Source organism: Pleurodeles waltl, chromosome 2_1 (genome assembly GCF_031143425.1).
Source record: "Pleurodeles waltl isolate 20211129_DDA chromosome 2_1, aPleWal1.hap1.20221129, whole genome shotgun sequence".
In the NCBI taxonomy this organism is placed as follows: domain Eukaryota; kingdom Metazoa; phylum Chordata; class Amphibia; order Caudata; family Salamandridae; genus Pleurodeles; species Pleurodeles waltl.
Genome location: NC_090438.1, coordinates 619,612,121 through 619,635,924, shown reverse-complemented (window position 1 = coordinate 619,635,924; position 23,804 = coordinate 619,612,121). Strand labels below are relative to the sequence as shown.

Below are 23,804 nucleotides of genomic sequence, written 5' to 3'. Positions count from 1 at the left end.
CCACCTTTCGGCACCCAGAGGTACTCTTGAAAGGTTTCTGGATGCAAAATAATACCTAACATTTCAAAGTGAGGAATCTTTAGCTAGTATTTTTAGAAACTTTTAGTAAGGAGCAACCCTAATTAATACTCTGTTGTGATCTATAACAGGTGAAAGATTATGACTTTACATTCAGCAATTCTTCTTGGCTTTAGGATTCTGCAATGTGAAATAGAAGGAAATAGAGGGGGTGCTATTTTTCAAAGATTTTATCAGCCTGAAAGATATTTAGCAATTTTCAGATTTTATTACAGAATCTTTTGATTGGCATGCTGATGGCGACCAACTCTCTATTTCACTGGCAATAATTCTAACCTATCGACCACCTATTCCAGAAAATGATTTTAGGTTCTGATTGTCTCTGAATGTGAGCACATACCCATTTTGGGACATATACCCTATCATGAAGGTGCAGATTGGTGACCAACTATAATTATCCTATGAGATGGAAGATGTTAATTTATGGCAAAAAGTCAACAAGTCACTCATAAAAAGGCATGTTAAATCGTATTTTTTGTTATGCTTTGACAATACTGAGCTCAGACCTGTTTTTGGGATAATAGCTTTTGCATCCATTTCAGTATATTAATTTCTATTTATAAAGCAGAAATGACAAGAAAACAATATTAATTTGGTTAGAAAGTGGAGAAACCAGAGGGAGTCAAAATAGCATAAAGAGCATGACCTAGCTACAAAAGACAGAGAATCCCCTACAGAATCACTATATATGATAAATCAAGCTATCATGGATATGGATGACCAGGTGGCTCTCAGGATTGTAAAAGTGTTGCTGCAGTAAAACCCCAATTATAATTACACTTTGGAAGAGGTTACAATTAAGATGAATGGAGATGGAGAAATGGTATTATCTTTCCTCAAAGGAGGGCAGCTCTGAAATAGAACAAAACTCTTAAATCATTCAACACAAACTGGATGTAACATGAATGTCTCTAAAGGACTATTCAAATTGCTAACAACTTTTGCCATCCCTCTGCCTTGACAACTCTGGTTCCTGTTTCTCAAGAACTTTGAAATAATGTATTTAGAATTTACTATCAGTTCTTAGAACAAAGGTCCGAGACATCTGATGGTGTAATTTAGTCCCATAGACAAAACAATTCCACTCAATCTATGATAATGCCTCCCTTTTGTGAATGTCTGTTGAAGACGTTATTATTGAACACATGCCAATAATAAGCTTTAATTTCCTGAAGGACACTTTGATGTCTTAAATCTGGGTCCTCAGACGACTCACGTCCCACAAAATACTTTAAATAACTACTACACTTAATACAAAACTATCTTCTTGAGGCAATAAACACTTCTCTAATGACAAGGACTGGAACAACTCAATTTCAATATGGGGCTTTGAAACCAATTAAAAAAACAAGGTCTTAACATTGATGAGTTAAACAAATCAGCCTATCATTACTTCCACTAATATCCAAGATAGCAGAAAAGGTTTCAGATACCTGGCTTGCCAATACTAGAAAAAACATTTCAAACAAATATCAAATGGGCTTTAGGCCCATGCATGAGTGTGAAATGCTGCTAGTAGCGGCATTTGATTAGCTAAGAACCTGTCAAAATAACTGCATTTTCAGAGCGATATTAGATTGCTGGTCTGCAATATCCAACCCAGTTATCCATGAAATGCTAACTTAATGACTATATCTGATTGGAATAGACGGAAGGCTCTTTTTGGTTCTATTCCTTGAACACTTCTGTACGGCTCCTTCAGCTCCTCAAACAACCAGCACTGTACTTGCTGGTAGTATTCTCAGTGGTCACTGCATGTGCATAGGGTGCTGTGTTGGTTGTGCCTGCCCTGCTTCCCACAGGCACGGCCCACACCAAGGGGGAGGGATGGGGGGGGGGGGGCTTGAGTGTAGCATCGCTCCCCCTTCTTGCATCTTCCCTCGGAGGCCCAGCGCTTGGGTCCTAAATTTTGGTTCTTGGTCAAAGGTCAAGAATCTTCATATGTGGATATCTCTGGTCCTGATGGGTGGCACTTGTTCAGGTGCTTATGTCGGCATTGAAGTGCCCTGGGCTGGTGTGGGGGAAAAGTGTACACCCATTTCAAATATGCAAGTCCAAGGAGATATATGTATATCTTATGAGTCATCCAGAATTTTCCTATTTCTCTGGCCTGTTGAGCCAAGTTTATTACTCTGCTCTACAGTGGCAGGAAAAAAGGCCTTCCCCACACAAAAGGAGTATTTAATAGCAGTGCCCTCATTTCGTGAGGAGGAATGGGTGGGGAAGAAAATATGCCCCTCCTAATTAGCTGGCACACTCTATCTGGGCTGGGAACCGCCCAGGACCACTAAACAAAGGTGCAAGCCCAGACAACTGGAGCCAACACAAGTGTGGGCTCCTCCTTCAAGTTTTGATAGGAAAGATCCTGGGAGTGATGTCAGCTAGGGGTGAAGCGGAGGCTCCCAGTGGAGGTGTGACCATGTTGAACTGTCCCATTATGCTGTGCAGGACGGTTGGCGAAGGGGTAGAGAGGTGATGTGGCAGCCTAGCATTGACCAGGGGTACTGGTTTCTAGAGCCTTCCACCCCCATTTATAAACTGTTGCACAAAGGAAAGAGTACTTTTCACTGGAACTGGATTGTGGCAACAGTCAAGGATATCTGGAAGGGCAATCTCTTGATACCCTAAAGGACTAAGCACTCTGCCCACAGTTTACCCCAGTGCCAGAGGGTCTTTCGTCTGCTGGGGAGCAGAGTAAACTACCTTGGCCAAACAGGGTGACAAAAAGCTAGAGAAATATACAAATTCTGGATGACTCATAAGATGCACATGTATCGGCTTGTACTTCCATATCTATAATGTGTCTTACACTTTTAACTCCCATTTGATATCTTGCTGGGCTTTGTATGCCAAAGGTGTGCAAAACTCCGTCTAAGGCAGATTTCCCCCTATGTATATAATAAAGTGTCAGTGCAGATAAAAACTGTAAACCATACTGACTTGACCTTTAAGTATCCATAAAGGAAGCTGGCCTGGTGTGTGGTGAGCACCAATGGTGTTATCACCTTATACCAGGTCCAAGTATCCCCTTTTAGTAAGGTGTAGTCCAGTGTCTAGGAAGCCAGGGCTCTCTAGAGGTAGCTGTGGATGAGCTGCCAAGGCTTATCTAGGCGACATGCAAAGCTCCTGCAATACCACTTATAGCCACAAGGCACTTACACACATGAAAGAACTACACAGTATTACAAAAATAAAGGTACTTTATTTTAGTGACACAAATAAAAAAAATACTATATAGGCAATACTCTATTAGCGGGTGAGTAAACACACTATTATATATACCTCAGTTGTCAGGAATAAGCTTAGAAAATAATAGAAAACAGTGCAATAACAATAGACAGTAGTGATCCTAGGGGGAGCCTAAACTATATACAAAAAAATGGAATGTGAATGATGGACCACCTACCCAGGTAAGTGGAATATGTAAAGGGGAGATGGAGGATCTATGAACCCCAAAAGGTAAGCACCGGAGCGCCCCCCAGCGACCAGGAGAGAAGGGATAAGTACCTGTTTTTCCCAAACCTGCAGAGAAACATTGTGAAAGGGCTGTGCAAAACCCAAGCAAGACTACAAGAAACAGAAGATGGATCCAGACAGTTCCTGTGGAGTCCAGTTGTGGTTCCAGTGTCCAGAAGCTGAAGTAAACATTGCAGAGGAGTCCTGCAGGAATCATGCATGTCGAATCTGAGGACCCACCCAAGAGGGAGACTCTAAATAGCCCTGGAAGAGGGCTTGGTCACCTAGCAAGGTGACCACCTTTCAGGAGGGGGCTGTGACCTCACCTCCCTGACCTTGGCCACTCAGATGTTCTTAGAGCCACGTGGCCACCTGTAGGAGCACTGGGTACCACCCCAGGGATGGTGATTGACAGGGGAGTGGTAACTCCCCTTTCCAATGTTCAATTTCGTGCCAGGGCAGGGACTGGTGGTCCCTGAACTGGTGCAGACTGGTTTATGCAAGGAGGGCACCAAATGTGCCTTTCAAAATATCAGTGACTTGGGGTGGCTACCCCTCCAAAGCCAAGTAACACCTATTTCCAAAGAGAGAGGGTGTTACCTTCCTCTCCCAAAGGAAATCCTTTCTTCTGCCTTCCTGGGCTTGAGCTGCAGAAACCAGTCTGTAGGATGGCAGCAGCACTGGCTGCCCGAGAAAACCCTGCAAACCGGTAGGAACAAAGCCGGGGGTCCTCTAAGGAGCCTCCAGAGTGCATGGAATAATACAACCAATACTGACAACTACATTGGGGTATAATTCCAACATGTTTGATACCAAACATGCCCAGGTTCAGAGTTACCATTAGGCAGCTGGACACAGGTAGTGACCTATGTCCAGTACACAGGTAAAATAGCTTCCCCGCACTCATGAAGTCCAGGAAAATGCAGGTGGATTTTATGGGGGCACCTCTGCTCATGCAGGGGTGCCTTCACACACAGGTACTTGCACCCTGCCCTCTGGGTTAGGAGGGCCTGGCATAGGGGTGACTTATAGCGACCTGGTGCAGTGATCTATAGTGAAAAGGGTACATACACCCTTTCACGCAGGCTGCAATGGCCGGCTTGCAGACACCCTTTGCCTGGGCTCCCATGGGTGGCATAATGCATGCTGCGGCCCATAGGGCACCCTGGTGCCCCACTGCCCTAGGTAGCATATACCAGGGATATATATATATATATATATATATATATATATATATATATATATATATATATGGGGGCACCAGTATGCCAACTGTGGGGTGTAAAAAGTTAGGGACAACTAAATCCAGAGGGTGAGAGCACAGTTACTGAGGTCCTGGTTAGCAGGATCCCAGTAAACAGTTAAAACACACTGACATCAGCCAAAACGTGGGGCTAACCATGCCAAAAAGAGGGTACTTTCCTAAAGTCCACTAACAGTATAAGACGTACACTTGTCAATATCCAACCCTGTAGAGTCCCCTCTGCTCCTAGCTACCTGTGTGAAGTTAATGGGTTCTGCAAAACTTTAGTTCCACGCAAGTAGCCCAAATGTGCAAGTGTAACCAACCAAGTTTTCCTTACCCTAGGTATGTCACAGCAGCCTCATCGTAAAAGGTGTACATTTACCATGTAATTACTGTGGCTGAGAAAATAGTAAGATTCACCTACAGTAAGCAGTCCAAAACCAGGTGATCAAAAATAGCAAAAAATCTGGGCACACTAAATGGACGAATACACTTTACAATAGTCACCAAGGTAAGAATTCTGGGGGCAGTCTCATCATTATTTGTCCTAAAGAAAAACATAACAAGACTGGACTACATACTTTTTTCTTAAAACGCCTAAGAACATTTAACCTTTTCTCTCTGAAGAGAAAACTGGCCAAGTAGTTACTACATGTGCCATCTATATTTATTATTGTAATGCCACCTATATGGGCTTTCCAGGTTTTGGAAAACCTATAGCAGATACTACATAGGGCTGTTAAAGCTGTGGCAGGATTGAAAGTATAGGACTGTACACAACCCGTCAAAGAGAAACTAGGATAGCTCATTGTGAAAAAAGTAGTCACCTTAAAATTAGCTTATCTAGACAAAGGGCATACAGGATTGGACACCCTCTAGTCATAAAACTAGTCTCTTCCTATTGCCCTGGAAAGACTATTCATTCCTGTACTGTCCTACTGCTTAAAAATCCAGAGATTAGGAAGTTGCATGATAGAGGAAAGCCTTTTCAGATACTTGGGCCAACAATTTGGGATGAGACCCACCTTAACATATAATCCACTCAAATTTGGGGGGCCTTGAAGAGAGCTGTGCATGCTTTCCTGCTAGATTATTTTGGGTTTTGTCTTGTTCAGTTTATATGTCTTTGCCTTCAGTCATAATTTTTATTGTTTTCATTATTTATTTTCCCTTTGCTCCTAGTGCCACGATAAGGCGGTAGATGTGCACTTAAATATAATAACATAGTAAAATTGAATATCAAGGCCCCTAACCAGAGATGGGAGATCTTCAACATAGGCAAAGACTTTACCAACCAGAGTTTTTCATATCCAAAATCAATTTTAGCTCTAAACTCCTTCGCTTCACTTTACTCCCTTAAATCTCCAAACCTTTTGCAATGTCCATCTACCAGTTTCAAGTTAATTAAAAATCAGGAGAGAGAGATTGGACACCATGAAAACTTGACTTGCAGTAATTCTAGATCATCTCCAACCTGCTCTGGCCCAGCAAAATTGTGTAGGCAGGTTATGAAGTTAGTTCTATGTTAATGCAATACTGAACCATCTTCTTGATTAACAGTTGGGTACAAATCTCTGAGAACCACTGGAAGAGTCGAAAGAGTACAGTACTAGAAATAAAACATGCTATCCTCTGGCAGAGTAAACAGGATAGGGCTAACACGAATCAACAACTGGTAGTGCCAGTGTGCTTTTTCTCAACATGTGATCTTTCAGAAGATAAAACGCCACACCAAAAGTGAGTGAGTGATAGAGAGCCAGAGCGTGTGTGTGTGTTGGGTCAGGGGGTGGGAGAGAGGGGGAAACTTGAGTGAGGAATCTGCAGTTAGAGAGTATCCACCAGAAAGGCGTGTACAGCTCCAGAAAACTCCTTTGAAGCACATCCACACTTGGTGGCGGAGCAACACACTGGTGCCAACCACCAATCCCCTTCACTCAGGAGTATCAAGGCCAGCACAAATCTGATTTGGCCTCATCTTGACCATCCTGAATGGTGTGAGCAAAAGACACCTGTAGGAAGCTGGCCATGTATATACTATATCTAAATGAGATATAGTGTGCACAGAGTCCAGGGGTTCCCCAGATGCTTAGCAGAGGCTAAAGTAGATAATACTAACGCTCTTTTTGTGGTAGTATGGTCAAGCAGTTAGGCGTATCAGAGGGTAGTTCAAAGCATTTGTTGTACACAGACAATAGAAGAAGCCCACACCCAATGGTTTTTATATAGCAAAAATATATTTTCTTAACATATTTCTAGGACCACAAGATTCAAGTTGCAGGTAAGTACTTCAATAGTTTCATATTTCACACATAAATCAATAGCACTTTGTTTGAAATCGATAAGTTACACAGTTTTTGAAATATTGACAATTATCTGTTTTAACAGTTGACAGTGCAATTTTCAGAACAGTTCCTGGGGGGGAAGATAAGTTTGATCGATTTGCAGGTAAGTACAACACTTACAGTTCCAGTCTACTGGGGTTAGGAAGCCACAGGTCGGGGTTCAAGTTAACCCCCAAACACCCACCACCAACAACACGGGGCCGGATGGGTGCAGGGGTCAAAGATGAGGCAAGTTTAACATGGACTACTATGGAGACTGGGGGCACTCTGTTTCAGATCTGCAGGTAGGTAAGTACCCATGTCTTCGCAGAGCGCTGGGGGGGCCACAAGTAGGCACCAAACATACACCCTCAGCGGCACTGAGGCAGCCAGGTGCAGGGTGTAAACAAGACGCCGGGTTTCCAATGATATGCAATGAGGTGACCCCAGGGGTCACACAGAGGTTGCAGGTGAGGTCCAGGGGGTCAACTCGGGCAAACCACAGGCTGGACACTGAGAAGGGACGCCTGCTGAAAATTGCTGCACTGGAGGTTGGGTTCTCCAAGGCCTGGGGGCTGCGGGTGCAGTGTGTCTTTAGGCAGTGGGAAGCACCTCCACCCAGGACAGGCTGTGTTTCTGACCACAGAGAGCACAAAAGCTCTCACCCCATGTGATCAGAAACTTGTCTGAAAATGGCAAGCAGACACATACCAGTTAGTCCTGCACTAGCAGTTTGGCTAACATACAGGTGCATAGGATGCCCACTTGGTGCATTTTTCAATAAATCCAACACTGGCATCAGTGGGGGTTATTGTGCTGAGAAGTTTGATACCAAACTTCCCAGTATTCAGTGAATCCATTATGGAACTGTGGAGTTCATAATGACAAACTCCCAGACCATATACTCAATATGGCTACATTGCACTTACAGGGTCTAAGAACAGTCTTACACACTGTAAGGGTATATTGCTCCTGCAGCTATGCCCTCACCTGTGGTATAGTGCACCCTGCCTTAGGGCTTTGAGGCCTGCTAGAGGGGTGTCTTACCTATGCCACAGGCAGGGGTTTGTGGGCATCGTACCCTGAAACGGGCACCATGTCGACTTTGCCTTTTTCACCCCACCAGCACACACAAGCTGCAAAGGCAGTGTACATGTGCTTGGTGAGGGGTCCCATATGGTGGCATAATACATGCTGCAGCCCTCAGGGACCTTCCCTGGCCACAGGGCCCTTGGTACCATGGATACCTTTTACATGGGACTTAACTGTGTGCCAGGGGTGTGCCAAATGTGGAGACAAAGGTATAGATTTGGGGGAAAAACACTGGTGCTGGGGCCTGGTTAGCAGGATCCCAGCACACCTTCAATCAAACTTGCCATCAACAGTAGGCAAAAAGTGGGGGAGTAATCATGCCAACAGTGGCACTTTCCTACAATGCCTTAAAGTGATCCGGGACCTCAGCCAAGATCTCACTGGCCATGTCCCACAGAACATATGTATGTTAGTCAAATAACTAGGGACAAGAACGATTTTAGCGAAAGAAGACATGCATGGATGCTCCATTTCTCTTATACACAGATGTTCGCAGATGTACTTGACAGGTTTACTTAGGTTCTTCTATAAAATCTAGTTACTCCAAATGGCTTCTGTCAAACTACAGACTGTCTGCCAAAATGTTCTTTGAAACCTCTTTCCTCCAAGTGCAGACTTTGTCTCCAATATAAGACAAAGTTGACAGTGTATCAACTTGTCGTAAGTTTCTAACTAAACTCAAGACTTTGATGCAATTATTTTTTATTTTTTTCCCAATCAGAACATCAAGTCATGCACTACTCTTTTGTTTAAAAGGTGAAAGCACCCAAGTGATTGCAGCTTTTGTAAAATTTATTATAAAAGTAGACATGTTACTGATAAATAAAAGTAATGAAGTAGTGAGCTCCTTTTAAAGGTGTAAGTCAAAACTCACTCTGGTCATGAATTAATGTATGTGCTGATATAGTGCAAGCTACTCGCAGACTGTCCCAGTACTTAGCTAACTGGTTAGCAAAACAGCCAGCTTCTTAATGAAGGGTAAACAGAAGAGTTGTCAAGGCTTTCCAAAACAGAAATTCATTCTGGGTATCACGCAATTTGAACATAAGTTGATTACAGGATTTGCAAGACCAGAAAATAAAAGGACTATCTGCCTCTCCTTGAGGCATTTGAATCGGGGGCTACTATGAAAAAAACCTCGGTGGAGCAAAGAGCTCTCACCGGACAGTATGGTCGGAGTCTCTCTGTTGTTTACTGGGCACTTGAATCAATCATGCAAAGCCTAGTGTGTACCACTACCAGTGATTTAAACAGAATTCTCTTAATACCTGGCAACCAATGCAACTTCACAAGCTAAGTGGCAATGGAGGCACAACATGGTAATTTATAGACTACTTGCATATGCCTGAAAAAATAATGCAGGAGGTCAAATTAAACTGCATTGCTGTGGTCCGTCCCGGATGTAACTAAGGTATGAAACACCATTCTCTGGGCTTCAAATGGTATCAAGTGAAAACATTTCTTAAGCATCCTCAATCACAAAACACAATCCTATCAGTCAATACTCCGAGATTCTTGACCACTGCAGCAGGTGTAGGGGAGGCAGTGTGACTGGCCAACAGCTATCCTACCAGCAACTGGGGGCTGGGCCAAACAAAAGCTTCTGTTTTACCAGATTTACGCTGTAGGTTATTGGCCTGCATCCAATCCATTGCTGTGCCCACATATGCTGAAATGCTTCTTGTGCAGCATAAGAGCTGTTATATAAAGAAGCTATGTCATCAGCATAGGAAATTACCTTAATACAGAAAGATTCAACTAATGCAGCCAATAGGGAGATGTAGATATTAAACAGCATTAGGCTCGAGGATAAGCCCTGCTGTAGACCCTTAAGATTCTTGGTGTCAGATGAATAGGGGCATCCGGACTGCCAGTCCTATCTAATCAAGGAAAGAAGGCATTATCTCAACAGCTGAAAGAGGTCATCAGTGTTTTAGCCCAGCAACTCAGAATGACTGCCCTGCGGATTTACAAAATGGAAAAGCTGGAACTCTCAGAAATTAATTTCAAATAGACTGCTGATTTGTGGGTCTTTATATACAAATATACATTCATCTTGACACATTACTGGTGAGGCAGTAAAGATGCTAGGCATCTTTTCTCAGTGATTTATTTCACAGAAAATGAAGAGCACAAAGGCGCTGATTACAACTTTGGCGGCGGGGGTTAATCTGTCCCAAATGTGACGGATATCCCGCCCGCCGAATTAAGAGTCCATTATATCCTATGGAACTCGTAATACGGCGAGCGCGATATCCGTCACATTTGGGACGGATTAACCCCCTCCACCAAAGTTGTAATCAGGCAGTAAGTGTTTTAACTTTCACACTGTATGACCACAGACTTTCTTCTGATTAAGTCGGGCCAATGCACAAGGCTTCTTTGATTTGATGTAAATAGGCCATTTAGATATTTTTCTGGACTCTTCAGGTTTTGACATCAAGAAATAAGGGCAGGCTTTGTAACAACCAAACATTGAGATGGAAATTCTACTCAATTATTGAAAAAAGCCAATAGCGACATTATGTCAAACATATTTTACATGAGTTCAACCTCTGACTCAAGTTCCCAACAGAACAGAGGGTGTTAAGAGTTAGATTCTAGCTGATGGAATTTAAATTCTGATTTGACATCTAGAAATTCCTCTTGGCAGCATCATCATTAGGTATGCATGTTTTTAAAATGTAAGAGCATCCATAAAAGTCACAAACAATAAGTTTCCTGTTTCTGCCAAATAAATGAGCCCAAACAACTGACCATGCATATTCTAAAATGGCAAGCCCTACAAGTTTAAAGCTTGAACAAAAAAAACATTTCTGGAAATAAACAGGTGATACTCTGGGGGTGTTTTAAATAAATAGAATGCTATATGTGGAAGACAGTTGCAATACATCTGAGATAAAATAGTAAATTGCACAACATGTTTGCTGACCCCAGTATGTCACAATTCCAAGTACATACCTTTATCAGTCTTGAAATCCACAGCATCTTCTTTATCAGTCACTATTTCCTTCATGTTGATGATGCTTTGATGGGTAAGTTGCCTGAGGATCTTAATTTCTCGAATAGCTGTTATTGGAAAACCTTCCTTTTCATTATCTAAGCGCACTTTTTTCAGTGCCACCATTTCTCCTAGAACATAAAAATAAAATAAATGAAGTGCATAGGATATCAGCCTGAAGCAATGCCTGCGTTACTGTGCTTGATACTGATCAAACAAATTCAAATATCAGCTAGGCCCTCAATAGCAAATATGATTTAAATAACAGGGTGGTTAGACTTTGGGGAGAGAGTCCTCAATGCTGGGTTCCAAAGCAATGAAAGCAACATAGCCCTAAGGTAAAAGCATGTTTTTAGAGCACATCAGTGGTAGCTTGGAACAAGCAGCAAGACATTCATCTGAGAAAATGATCAGGTCACTGAAAGCAAGTATTAATATTCAGAACTTGCACTGAAAATTCCATACATTTCAGTCTGGTGTCGTAAATATCGAAGACATTTTCTTGGGCATCAGGACACAGGTGCAAATGAGGAACAAATTATTTTTCCTTCTTTTGAGAATGACAACAGCTAAAAGTGTAGTTCCTATGGTACTGCTAGTTTTCATCCCGAGTATGCAGTTGAGCAAGTGACTTTCCTTCTGTAACACCTTATCTGGTAGAAAGTATCTGGCCTCAGATTTCCTTACCTTACCTCAATGCTCAGGTGTCAGACTGGATTTGAAAATTTTCAAGCAATACCACAGTGTGCCAGCAGGTGTAGTCATTCAGCTCCACACTATCATCTGCACCATGTGTGATGCGACTTTCGGGATGCCTATATAGGTGCCACCCCTGCATGCGGACATCAGTTTCTTTTGGCGACTTTTCATGTCAGAAGCTCTGAGCCACAAAGAATACCGATTCACTGGTGTGCAGTGGTAAGGGCCTCAAAAAGGTAACCTTATACAGAAAACAGTTTGCAGAAAGGGAGGGTGGGGGATTTGGTAAGAAATCTGCAGCTAAACAGAGTCTGTACCAGATAAGGTGTTACCCAAGGTAAGTAATTTGTTTGTATGATAGAGGCTTCTGGCTGGAGATTCCTTGCCTTAGAATAGATACCTAAACAATACCTCCTGGTAGGTGGGTCTGCAAAAACAGATTTGACCAAAAAGTCCTGCAGGACCGAACAGGAAAAATGCCAATCAAGGCAGACCTGACTGTTCAGACAATAGTATTTGGTGAAACCGTGCAGTGAAGCCCATGCTGCTGACTGACAAATGTCCAGGACAGGGATTCCATGACCTAACGCAGTGGTTGCAGCCTTGGCTCTGTTGGAATGAGCATACAAGCCCCTCAGGGGGTTGCTTTTTGGCCAACATGTAGTAGATTTTTATGCAGAGCAATTTCCTTCATGAGTGTCATTTCTGCACAGTCTTTCCCTTCTTTGTATGACATACCTAACAAACAGTTCATCATCCACCCAGAACGTTTGGTACGATCAAGGCAGAACAACAATTTTTCTGGGTCCAGGTGGTGGAGTCTCTCCTCTTCTGTAGAAGGATGAGGGTAGGAAAGGTGATATTCTGGCCTACATGAAAAGGTCTCAATCTTTGGAAGGAAGGAACCAGTTTGTCTGGATAGAAAGTTTTGTGAGGAGGGTCCAACAGAGAGTGCTTGCAGTTTGTTATGGTCGATGTTATGGTCACCAGAAAAGCTGTTTTGATACTGAGTAGGCGGGATAGGCCAATTGTGCAAGGGCGTGCACACAAGAAAGTAAAACCAGACTGAGGTCTGATTGGGGCATGATGAACGGTCTTGGGGGAAAATAGTTGTGGAAGTCCTTCAGAAAACTTGTCAACAGGTGACTTGAACAGAGAAGGCTAGTCTGGCAAACACAAGAAATTAGAGACGACTGAAAAATAACCTTTAACACTGCCCAAAGCAAAGCTTACTGGGCCAGAAAACAAACAACAAAACTTGAGAGAGGCATACAGAAAGAGGGTCAAACTCTTGGATGCCTACCGTGTTGCAAACCTGTCCCAATGTCAGGTGTATATTGTCTTGGTAGGACGATTGGCTGCCAACACAACATCATAGACTTCGGCAGGAAAGCCAAAAGATTTTAACTGTCACTGCTCAAATCTCCAAGTATGAAGGCAGAGGGTACCAGGTTCAGGTGCAAGACTGCCCTGTTGCTGCGACAGACTATCCTCCCGAAAGGGCAGCCTGATCAGAGGACCGATCGTCAGTCTTAGGAGTTCGCGATACCATACTTTCAGTGCCCAATCTGGATTCACAATAATGACTTGGCCTGGTTGTTCCTGATCTTTTTGAGAACTCTGTAAAGGAGTGGTATCGGCAGAAAGGCGTATTGAAGGCCTGAGAACCACTTGAGATGAAGAGTCTCTGAGCGACAACTGCCTTCGAAACTCCAGCACGCAGAAGTGCTGCCAATTCTTTTTCCTGGCAGTGGCAAACAGATCTAACCAAAGGCTCTCTCTAATCTTGAAAGTTCGTGCACCAACTCCAAGTGGAGACACCATTTGTGATTTGAAAGGCATCAACGGCTGATTTTGTCCGCTCTGGTGTTCAGCGACCCTGCCTGGCGTTGAACCACCAGGGAAGTGCCCTGATATTTCAGCCTTGTCCAGAGGCATAGGGTCTCGTGGCAAAGGTTGCATCATCCCACCTCACCCCATTTGTTGCAATACCACGTGTCCATAAACACCTGAACCAGCCTTCCCCTGATGGAAGGGAAAAGGTTTTTAATGTCAACTGATTGCCCAATGGTCCATCGAGTTGATGTAGATCAGACTGTCCAGTGAACCGTGTCCTTATCTCTGCTTCTCCTAAATGGCCTCCCTAGCCCAGGAGTGGACTCATTTGTCACTACAGTCAGCTATGATTGGTGAAGGGAGATGGGTATGCCACTGACCAAACTGCATTTCGTCAGCCACTATTGCAGGTCGTTTGTAAGTCCCTCCAAGATTTGAACCAGGTCACAGATTCCCTTGATACTCTGGTCACTTTAATCTAAGTTCCCAATGCAGACCCAGCATATGCCAAAGGGAACTAGCAGGATACAGGAGGCCATGAAGCCCAACAGCCTCAAAGCTAGTCTTACTGAAATACAGGATAGAGGCTGAAACATCAGAATCCTATCCTGCATAGCCTAGATTCACCATTCAGAAGCATAGGCCCGAAATTGTCCAGAAGAGATCCAATTATAGGGAGTCCGGTGTGACTTGGGCACATTTATAGTGAACCATAGTGAGTGCAGGAGGTCCTCTAGTATGGAGGTGAGTCACAAATGCCAGGGTTGAGCCTGCCTTCAACACCCAATCCTCTAGGTAGGGGAAGACTGGAATACTTGACCTCCACAGATGTGCTTCATCCACCAACATCACCTTGGTGAACACCTGAGGGGCGCCGGTAAAGCCAAAGAGGAGCACAATGAACTGAAAGTGCTCTTGGGCCATCGTGAACTGTGGATAAAGGCTGTGGGCAGGTAGGACAGGGAACATGGAAATATGCGTCCTGCAAGTTCAATGCTATCATCCAGCCTCTGGGAGCCAGGGCAAATAGAACCTGAGCAAAGGTGAAAATCTTGAACTTCTCTTTCTTCAGGAAGAGATTGAAAAGGTGAAAGTCTAGAATAGATCAGCAGTGCCCTCCTTTTTGGGCCCAAATGTAGCAGGAAAAGCGGCCATGACCTACTTCTAATTCAGGCACCTTCTCAACAGTCCCTCTGGCCAAAAGGACCAACACGTCCTGGTGGAGCAAAGCAAGAGTGTTTGGGGGGGGGGGGGGGATTCAAGTGACTGTGCACTTGCCCTCTAAATTTGATTCCCCTGACTTAGTAAACCCCACAATTGGCATACCCCACAATTGGCATACTGGCACCCAAGTAAGTCCATAGTATACGGTACCCAGGACATTGGGGCACCAGGGGTGTAGCATGCACCCTTTCACTAGAGGTCACTAAGTCATCCAGAGGGCAGGGTGCAAGTACCTGTGTATGAGGGCACCCCTTCATGAGCAGGGGTGCCCCCACAAACGCCAACTCAATTTTGCTGGACTTCATGAGTGCGGGGAAGACATTTTACCCGTGTACTGGGGACACTACCTGTATCCAGCTACAAAGGGTAACTCAAAATCTGGGCATGTTTGGTATCAAATAAGTCTGGATAATGCCCAAATACTGTGGCCAGTATTGGTTGTATGATTCCATGCACTCTGGGGGATCCTTAGAAGATCTCCAGCCTTGCCCCTACCAGTTTGCAGGATTTTCCCAGGCAACCCATCCTGCTGCAATCCTACAGACAGGTTTCTGCCCTCCTGCTGCTTGAACAGCTCAAGCCCAGGAAGGTAGAACAAAGGATTTGCTTTGGGAGAAAAAGGCAATACCCTCCCCAGGCCACTGGTATGCTTTGAAGGGTACATTTGGTGCCCTCTTTGCATAAACTGGTTTGCACCAGTCCAGCCCCCTTCCCCCCCCCCCCCCAAGTCCCTGCTCTGGCATGAAACTGGAGAAGGAAATGGGAGTTGCCACTCCCCTATCCATCACTAACACAGGTGGTGTCACAGCTCCCTCCTGATAAGTACAAATACGCTGTGTAACATTGTTTCTCCGGCTCCTTCCAGCAACTGCAACATTTCCCCGGCTGTGCATCATCTGAGGGGAGCAAGTCTTCAGTCTGCACCAAGAAACATGAAGTAATCTCCCTTGGAGTGAAGGAGTCATTCCCCTGCATCCGCAGGCACTGATTGCAACGACTGGCCACATGGGTCCTCTCTCGTGCAACTCTGCGTGGATCCTGCAACACAGGTGGTGGTCAGGAGTGGTCCCTGCAGTCCTCTCTATCAGCTTCCCAACTTGGGAGGTGGTGAGTCTTTGCCTCTCCCTGCAGGATGGTACCACTGTGCACCACGACTCTCGCAGCTACCAAGGCTTATTGACTCTTCTTCTAAGGGATCTTCAGGCTCTGTGTAGCCCCAGCCTCCTGCACTCTTCCCTGCAAAGCACAGTCCCCTGCCTGCTGCTCCAGCGACAATGGACTCCTCTCCATGTGTGCTGCGTGGACCTCCCTGCGACTCATGTGCCTGCGAGTTGCCTGTGGGGGCTGCATCCTCGACTTCTTGCTAGCCTCCCTGCTGAGGGTCACCTGGGACTCCCCTCCTTGGGTCGAGTCCCCTCGGACCTTCCTGGTCCCCAGCATCTCTGCAACTCTTGCCATTGCAAGGCTTGTTGGTGGGTTTTTACACACCACTGACGGACTGCAACTCTTCTTTCGATGTGGGGCATCGACTGCATCACTTCTGGAACTCTTTTGCTCCTGTGAAGCATAGCCCACTCATGGTCTCCACCGTCAACCTGTTCCTGCATCTCCAGAATGGTGGGTAGTGGTTCCTGCCCCAAACGTACACTCCAACAAGAACTGGACATGGTCCCCTTCATTTGCAGGTCCTCTTCTGTCAGGGTCCATATTCTGTTTCTTCCAGTCTTGCACAGTCATTTTACAAAGTTTACCTATGAATTTGGGAAGAACCAGGTACTTACCTCTTCTCTCCTGGTCGCTGGGTGGGACTCTGGTACTTATCTTTTGGGGTTCCTAGTTCCTCCAGCTCCTCTCTACAGATTCCACTTACCTGGGTGGGGGTCTGCCTTCCGCTTTCCATTTTTTTTGTATATCTTTTGGCCTCCCCCTACAGTCTCTACTGTATACCGTTACATCACTGTTTTCTATTGATTTTTATGCCCATCCCTGATTACTAAGGTGCATATAATAGTATGTTTACTCACCTGCTAACAGAGTATTGCCTACACAATATTTTAGTATTGGTGTTACTATAATAAAGTACCTTTATTTTTGTAATAGTGTGTTGTTCTTTCCTGTGTGTAAGTGCTGGGTGACTACAGTGGTATTGCAAAAGCTTGGCATGTATCCTAGATAAGCCTTGGCTGCTCATCCACAGCTACCTCTAGAGAGCCCTGGCTTCCTAGACACGGACTACACCTCACTGGACCTTGCATAAGGTGATAATACCAAAGGTACTCACCACACATCAGGCCAGCTTCCTACAGGATGCTCTGACCCTGGGCTCTGAGCGAGACCCTGATTAAATCCTGTGACATCCTGAAACCCCCCACTTCCCAGATACCCGCTACAGACTCCAGGGAAGCTGCCGCTTTGGGGGACCTTGACCCCAATTTTGTAATTAGTGACAGGGCCCAGCTATAACTGCAGGAGAGATGGACATAGGGCAGCAGCGGGGCTGCATAACGAGTTCAGCGGTCCTGGGAATAAGGCATTGCTAGCCGTGCAACACCACCATCCGGGAACGAGCTCTGCAGTCACAGACCCTGGCGTGAACCATGCAAGGGCGCGCAACTGAACTTGAGGCGTGTTGCTGATAAGCCCCGCTGCTGCCTCTTCATACCTACTCAGGGCAGTGACCGGGTCCACTTTCTGAGGGCCGATGGACCTACGTTTCTACAGGGGGTGCTCCCTGTTTGAAACTTCCCTCACAGCCGCTGCTGGACCAAGTTGCTTGCTGGATTGCTTTGAACATTACCAGTAGAGGCAATCGGAGACCAGCTGCTGCCTTCACCCTGCAAAAGGCACAGGGTTGCAGCAAACACAACCTTGCCAGAGGATTGCCCTTCTTCATGCTAGCGAGCACCAGTGCTAACTGCCAGATTGGGAGATGACCTGAGCCGGTGGCATGTCTATGGTAAACAGGTAACAACAAGATGGGGTGAACTTGGTGGTGGTGTGAAGAATAAGAGCCTGCACAATGAAACACCCACTGCTTCAGAGACATCCAGGGGTAGTAAGCGCTATATAAATACGATTACAATACAATACTCATTTTATAAATGAACTTGGACACAAACCTAACTGCACGGGGGACGGGGCCAGACCCACATTGTGAACAATTTCATCAGTTTGGACAAGGTGATGCAACACCAAGTCCTAGTTTGGGGAGTTGGGGATGTTTCAATTACAAGCAAGTTTGGTTGAGATTAATTGCTTCCCACTGCTAGAGAGAAAGTTAGCTGTGAACTCAGGAGGGTACCGCAGTGGATGAGTCTTCTTACGATTGTGTAGGAATGAATAATGATGCACGTGTGAGTCATAACATGGAACATAATGAGACTTAACTCCCCAAGTAAGCTCTAAATTGCACAGGTGCACTTCAAAAGGCCCAAGTAGTTTTCCTAAATGAGAGACACTTAACTAGCGCAGCAAACCAGGCATTGCAAAAACCAATAGAGGAGCAAAGTTTATTTCACAACATACTCTACATTTGCGATGGGAGTACCGATACGCGTCCACCCGGGGATATTTTCAAACCTCAATTGTAGATGGTGGATAAGGAAGGGTGCTACATACTCTTGGAGTAAATTGACTGTTGTATTTCTTAATGTATATGCAGAACAGTGTACCTTCCTTGACACCAGTACTGAAGGAAGTTACCCAGTACCTCATGATGGTGGGAGTGGACTTTGCGCTTATGACACAATCCTAGCTAAATCGCACACCCCTCTAGTCAGTGCCATCCAAACACATGATCAACCAGTCTTGCATATGTGGCTAGACAAGTTCTGTGCAATACATGACTGCAGATTACTGACAGCGGAATACCTAGCCAGGGGGCACACTGATCAAGCACTGCTAATGCTAACCTTCAGCTGGGACACTCCTAGACCCCCAAGACTGTGTTGCAAAGTCACTGTACTTCTGAGGAACTCTTTTCTGGGAAATACTGGGGAGAGACCATCGACAATTATTTCAGGGAGATGGCGAGAACAACAACCAACAGGGTGCAAGAGTGGGAAGCCTTAAAGGGGGCAATGCATGGTGATGACAGGGGCTATGTAGTGTCCGAGAACAGCTGAATGGAGATACCCTGAAACAGGAAAACCAATCCACAGACTAGAAAAAACACTGGGTGAGAAGCCTGCCAAGGAAACTAGGCTAAACGAGAGTCCCTAGTGGCCCCAATAGCAAGATTGTGGAGGTAGGACTATGCACTTATCTTGCTAAAGCCCATGATGAGCGTGATAAAACTGACAAGTCCCTTGCCTGGCTAGCGAGCCCTGAAAAGAGAGGGTCCCTAATACTCAGCATCAAGAACGCGAAAAACAGGATGGTCCACAGACACAGGTGGAAATTAACAGAGTTTCTAGAATACTACAAGTAACTTAAATGGTAGCACAGTACAAGGCACAACTGATTCATGAATACATCCTCAGGGAGCAGCTGGAGCACTCCCAGCAACAGGGATAGGACCACTGAGTGGGGCATCACGGAGCAGCACGGAGCAGCACGATTCACATAGGCATGCAATTTACTTGCGAGGTCTCCAGACCACAACATGCAACTTAACTGCTCTATGTAAAGTGCCAGGCACAGGTGGCTTCCCTGTCTAATTTTTTGCGATCTATTCAGATCAACTGGTTCCCAGGTTGACCTTGTTGTTTAAAGCAGCTGGGTACGCTGGAGTATTTCCACATAGCATACAAGAAATGGTGATAACTGTGCTGCCCAGACAGTGAAGGGTACAGGGAGGAGGTTGGGTTGTACAATCCCCATCCTTAATGAATGCAGATTACAAGATCCTCTGTCCAATACTAACCTGTTACCCTGCATACAGAAACGTATCCGCCCCGGCCAGTTGGGGTTAATTTCCACGCACAGCACTTTACAAAATATCAGGAAACTGATTGAGATAATCGGCAAGCCCATGGGGCTTCCTGTGACAGTATTGGCTTTGGCAATAAACACTATGGAGGCCTTCTGACTTCCTGCCCCGGGACTTCCTCTATGACATAATGGTGGGCATGAGAATGGGCAGCGGGTTCATCATTTGGACTAGGTTGCTATAAGATAGATGTAGGCCAGCTTGAAGACAGGCTGTGTCATTTCCAACAGCAATGTGGGTGGCAGAGGCACCTGACAGAGCTGACTATTGTAACTGATACTGTTTGCACTGGCCCTGGAGTCATTGGCTATGTAATCAATACCACGGGCTCAGGATTCATGTACGTCAATGTATGCTGACATGTTTGGCATGCGAGGCGTGGCTGAAGACATTCAGGTGGCATTCAGGGATTTGTAGCAACACAAAGCACTCTCTAGTCGGAGGGGCAACCAGAAGAAATCCTGTGAATTCCCTGTTTGACACCCTAGGTAGAGGACCAGACCTGCAACACTGATGAACTCATTGCGGTAGGAAAAGACCATAATCTAGCATCTTGGGATCTGCAACTACCATATAGCCAACGAACTGCTAGACAGAAATATCTGGGTGACTGTGCCCTCTGTGTCCAGCTATTAGATTCTGGCAGATGCTGCCATTGTCAGTAATGGGCAGGATGCACCTGATAATGATAATCATTCTCCCCAGATCACTATATCACTTTATTGCTTTTCACACAGTGATCCTAGTAAAGTGTTCTGGGAAGTCGATGCTCTGCTCCTGCAGCTTATATGGAGAGCTTACAGTAAGAATAGCACTAGCGAAATTGAAACTCTCCATTTTGGTGGGTGTGGTGTTAAGGGGGTTTGGCGGTGAGGGTGGGAGGGAGAGAGAGCAGGACGGGTGGCATTTAGTTATTGGCAGTCCGGGATCAAGATTTGAACTATATGGTAGCACAGAGGCAATGAGTGGTATGCTGGTATGAGGACTGTTGAAGAAAGCGTTGGGGAGCTAGCCCCGACTATCCTTGGGACCATACTGGGGCAATGACTACTGGGTCCAGCGGGCTCACCACGCCCACATAAGGAGAGGATCCTTGTAGCAATTCCCCATTATGCATGGAGCCGTGTACTACAATGCCCAAAGACTTGGGCTCTCTGTGTCAGAAGCTTCCTCTTTTGTCTCTACTCACCTTATGTCATAAGGTCAATTTGAGCGAACTCAGACTAACTGGAGCTGGGACGCAGAGAGCGTGTGATCTCTACATTAATGCCACATTGGTGGTCTTCATGAGCCTGCATGACCAATATGAAGCTCTAGTGAGCCTTTTCCTGTTGCATGGGGCGATTGCTGCAGCAAAGTGCCAATGGTGGTGCATCAGTTTGGCTGAAACCACGATTCACATGGGCCTGCAATGTATTTGAGACATCTCCGGACGACAACATGCAACCTCGTGGCTCTATAGAGCGCTGCTAGATCAAGCAAAAAAAGACCTTGTGTCACCAGAGAGTGGTAGGACTTTGACCTGCGGGTCCCCATCAGCAACTCTGGCTGAACTAAAATATTGGCAAAGACTCTGATGGTCTCTTGGAATGTGCGATTCAAACTTATACAGTACTAGCATCTTCATAGGACATTTACCATGTATAAAGAAGTGAATTTGATATTTCCAGAGATGAATGCGTGCTGCCCCAGGTGTGGGGAGGACTATACTGCATTCTGTCACATGGTCTGAACGTGCCAGATTTTCAATCCCTAGTGAAGCAAAGCCATGGAGATAGTAACGGTGGTGACTGGGCACCCACTGGCTTAAACTCCAGGGTTCTACCTATTAGGCTGTTTCACTAGAACGAAGGCAGGCGCTGTAAAATCTAAATTCACGGACTTGACGTTAATACTTGCTAGGCGTTCACTGGAAATAGCTTGGAGGCTCCTGGGGCTCTCGGCTGCAGAGCTGGCTGTCATAACTCCAAATGAGATAACCTCCCTCTGCCGCACCACTCGCAGCTAACAGAAGTCTGTGACTTGGGAGCTGGGTAGAAACCACAAACCAGAAATTACTTGGCATACCACGCATAGGGAGCATGGCTCAGGTAGTGCACAATGATGCTGATGGGGTTCGCACACAATAGTGGAATACATGCAAAACAAGGGGTGAGCCACCCACAGCTGTCAGGACACTTTTCTCTACCTGCTGAGGGTGAGTATGAACAAACTTGCACACCTACAGCACCCACCCACTCTGATACCTCAGCTTTGTAAGATATCACATCACCTATCTCTACCAGGGATGTCAAGAGTTTTATGGTTTGCCTTTATTTTACACTATCTTATTTTCTTGTTTTACATGTTAGGCTCTTTAATGTATTCACATTATCACAAAAACATCTTGACTATATTAGAGTGGACAATTTCCTGTGTTAATGAGCACCAAGTGGAGGGAAGGGGAGAATGGGATAGCATGTGATGTAACTTCACTGTACAAATCAATAAAATATGTATAAAAAAAGGGTGAACAAAAAGGTACTTTGAGGCTGTGGCTGCCACGGGAGTCGTGGACAGGCCTGACATCTGGCTGGTGTACTCACATGGTTTATGAGAACTGCGACCACAGCAATGAAAAGGCTGAGAAGCATGTTGGCCTTGCTAGCTGGGCAGAAAAGGAAGCAGTTGTTGTCTATTACCATAGCCAAGGAAGACGCAAAGGCAGATTGTGGTTAGTGGGGGACAATGAAAAGGCAAAAAGACCTGTCCATAGCTCTTCTGTCTTTTAAGCGCCCAAACACAAAGTCTGCCTTTTTGCCAAAAAGTTTGTCATCAAAGAACATGTCCATGAGCGAAGATTGGACATCCTCTGAAAACCCAGTGGGGTTCTCAACCAGGAGTGACATCGAAGAGTGACTGAGAATGTGGTCGCTCTGCCCAGCAAGTCAGTCATGACCAGGCCAAATCTGATGCAAACTTTGCTACATCTTACCCATCAAATATGGACTGGTTGAGTATGGCCTGAATCTCCTTAGACCATGTACAGCACTTGCACAACCAAATCCCATACAGTGTGTATGCTGGGGCAAAGAGGATGTAGTGTTCACCAACCGCAGTGGTAGTCTGACAGAGGAGAAACTCTTCTTGTCAAAGATAACCAGCCATTTTGATTACCTCTCCGGTGGAGTGGTAGGGAACATGCTGGGTCTGATCCTGGAGATAGAAGCTTGAACCACCAATCTCTCTAGGGTGGAGTGCTGGGTAAGAAAACTAGGGGTGCCTAGGAGCAGCCCCTGTGCATGGCTTGGACCATGTCCCAAGCAGATTATTAGTGAGGGCTTTGTTGCCAGGGAGGAGAGGTTCGGGAGGGGTAACCCCCAGCTGGAGCATTTATATTGAAGGCCACAGAGAGCAGCTGAAGGTCCAAGACCTCAGCTACCCTTCCGCACCACCATTAAAAGAAGAATCCCTCCTCCATAACCACAGGAGGAAGAGAGACTAAGTCAGTGACCAGTGAAGTTCTTTATAACTGTTGTCCTCTGGTTCATCTAGGAGGGTGATGGAATGAATAAGGGGCCTCAAACACCCCCCCCCCCATTCGTCTCCCTCTTCAGGCCAAGCACTGTCTCTGACTTGGAGGGCATGGTACTGGCATGCATTGGCCAACATCGATTTAGCTCCGAATCAAAGTCTGGAATGACAAAAGGGTAGGTACTGCTGTGGGGCACCAGAAATTATTGCATTGAAGTGGGCTCAGAGGAATGTCTTGATCTCGCGGGTTGAGCCGTTACAGGTCCAACACCAGATATAAAGGGCCTGATTGTCAGTGGCGGCAAATCCGCTGTCGGGAGTTCAGTGGGACCCAACGTCACTCATGAAAGGTCGGGTCGCCCAAATATGTGGTGCATGGCGTCACAGAACTACATGAGTTGAGTGAGG

The 23,804-nt window shown here is 45.6% G+C and overlaps 1 protein-coding gene across 2 annotated transcripts in view; it reads right to left on the bottom strand.

Annotated features, from left to right (window-relative positions):
* Positions 1–23,804, bottom strand: part of CDK13 (cyclin dependent kinase 13) — a 626,606-nt gene that overhangs the window by 299,288 nt on the left and 303,514 nt on the right. For both annotated transcript variants that reach the window (XM_069215885.1, XM_069215880.1), the window contains exon 7: positions 11,155–11,325. In XM_069215885.1, the coding sequence (XP_069071986.1) occupies positions 11,155–11,325 (171 nt within the window). The remainder of the gene's footprint in view (positions 1–11,154; positions 11,326–23,804) is intronic.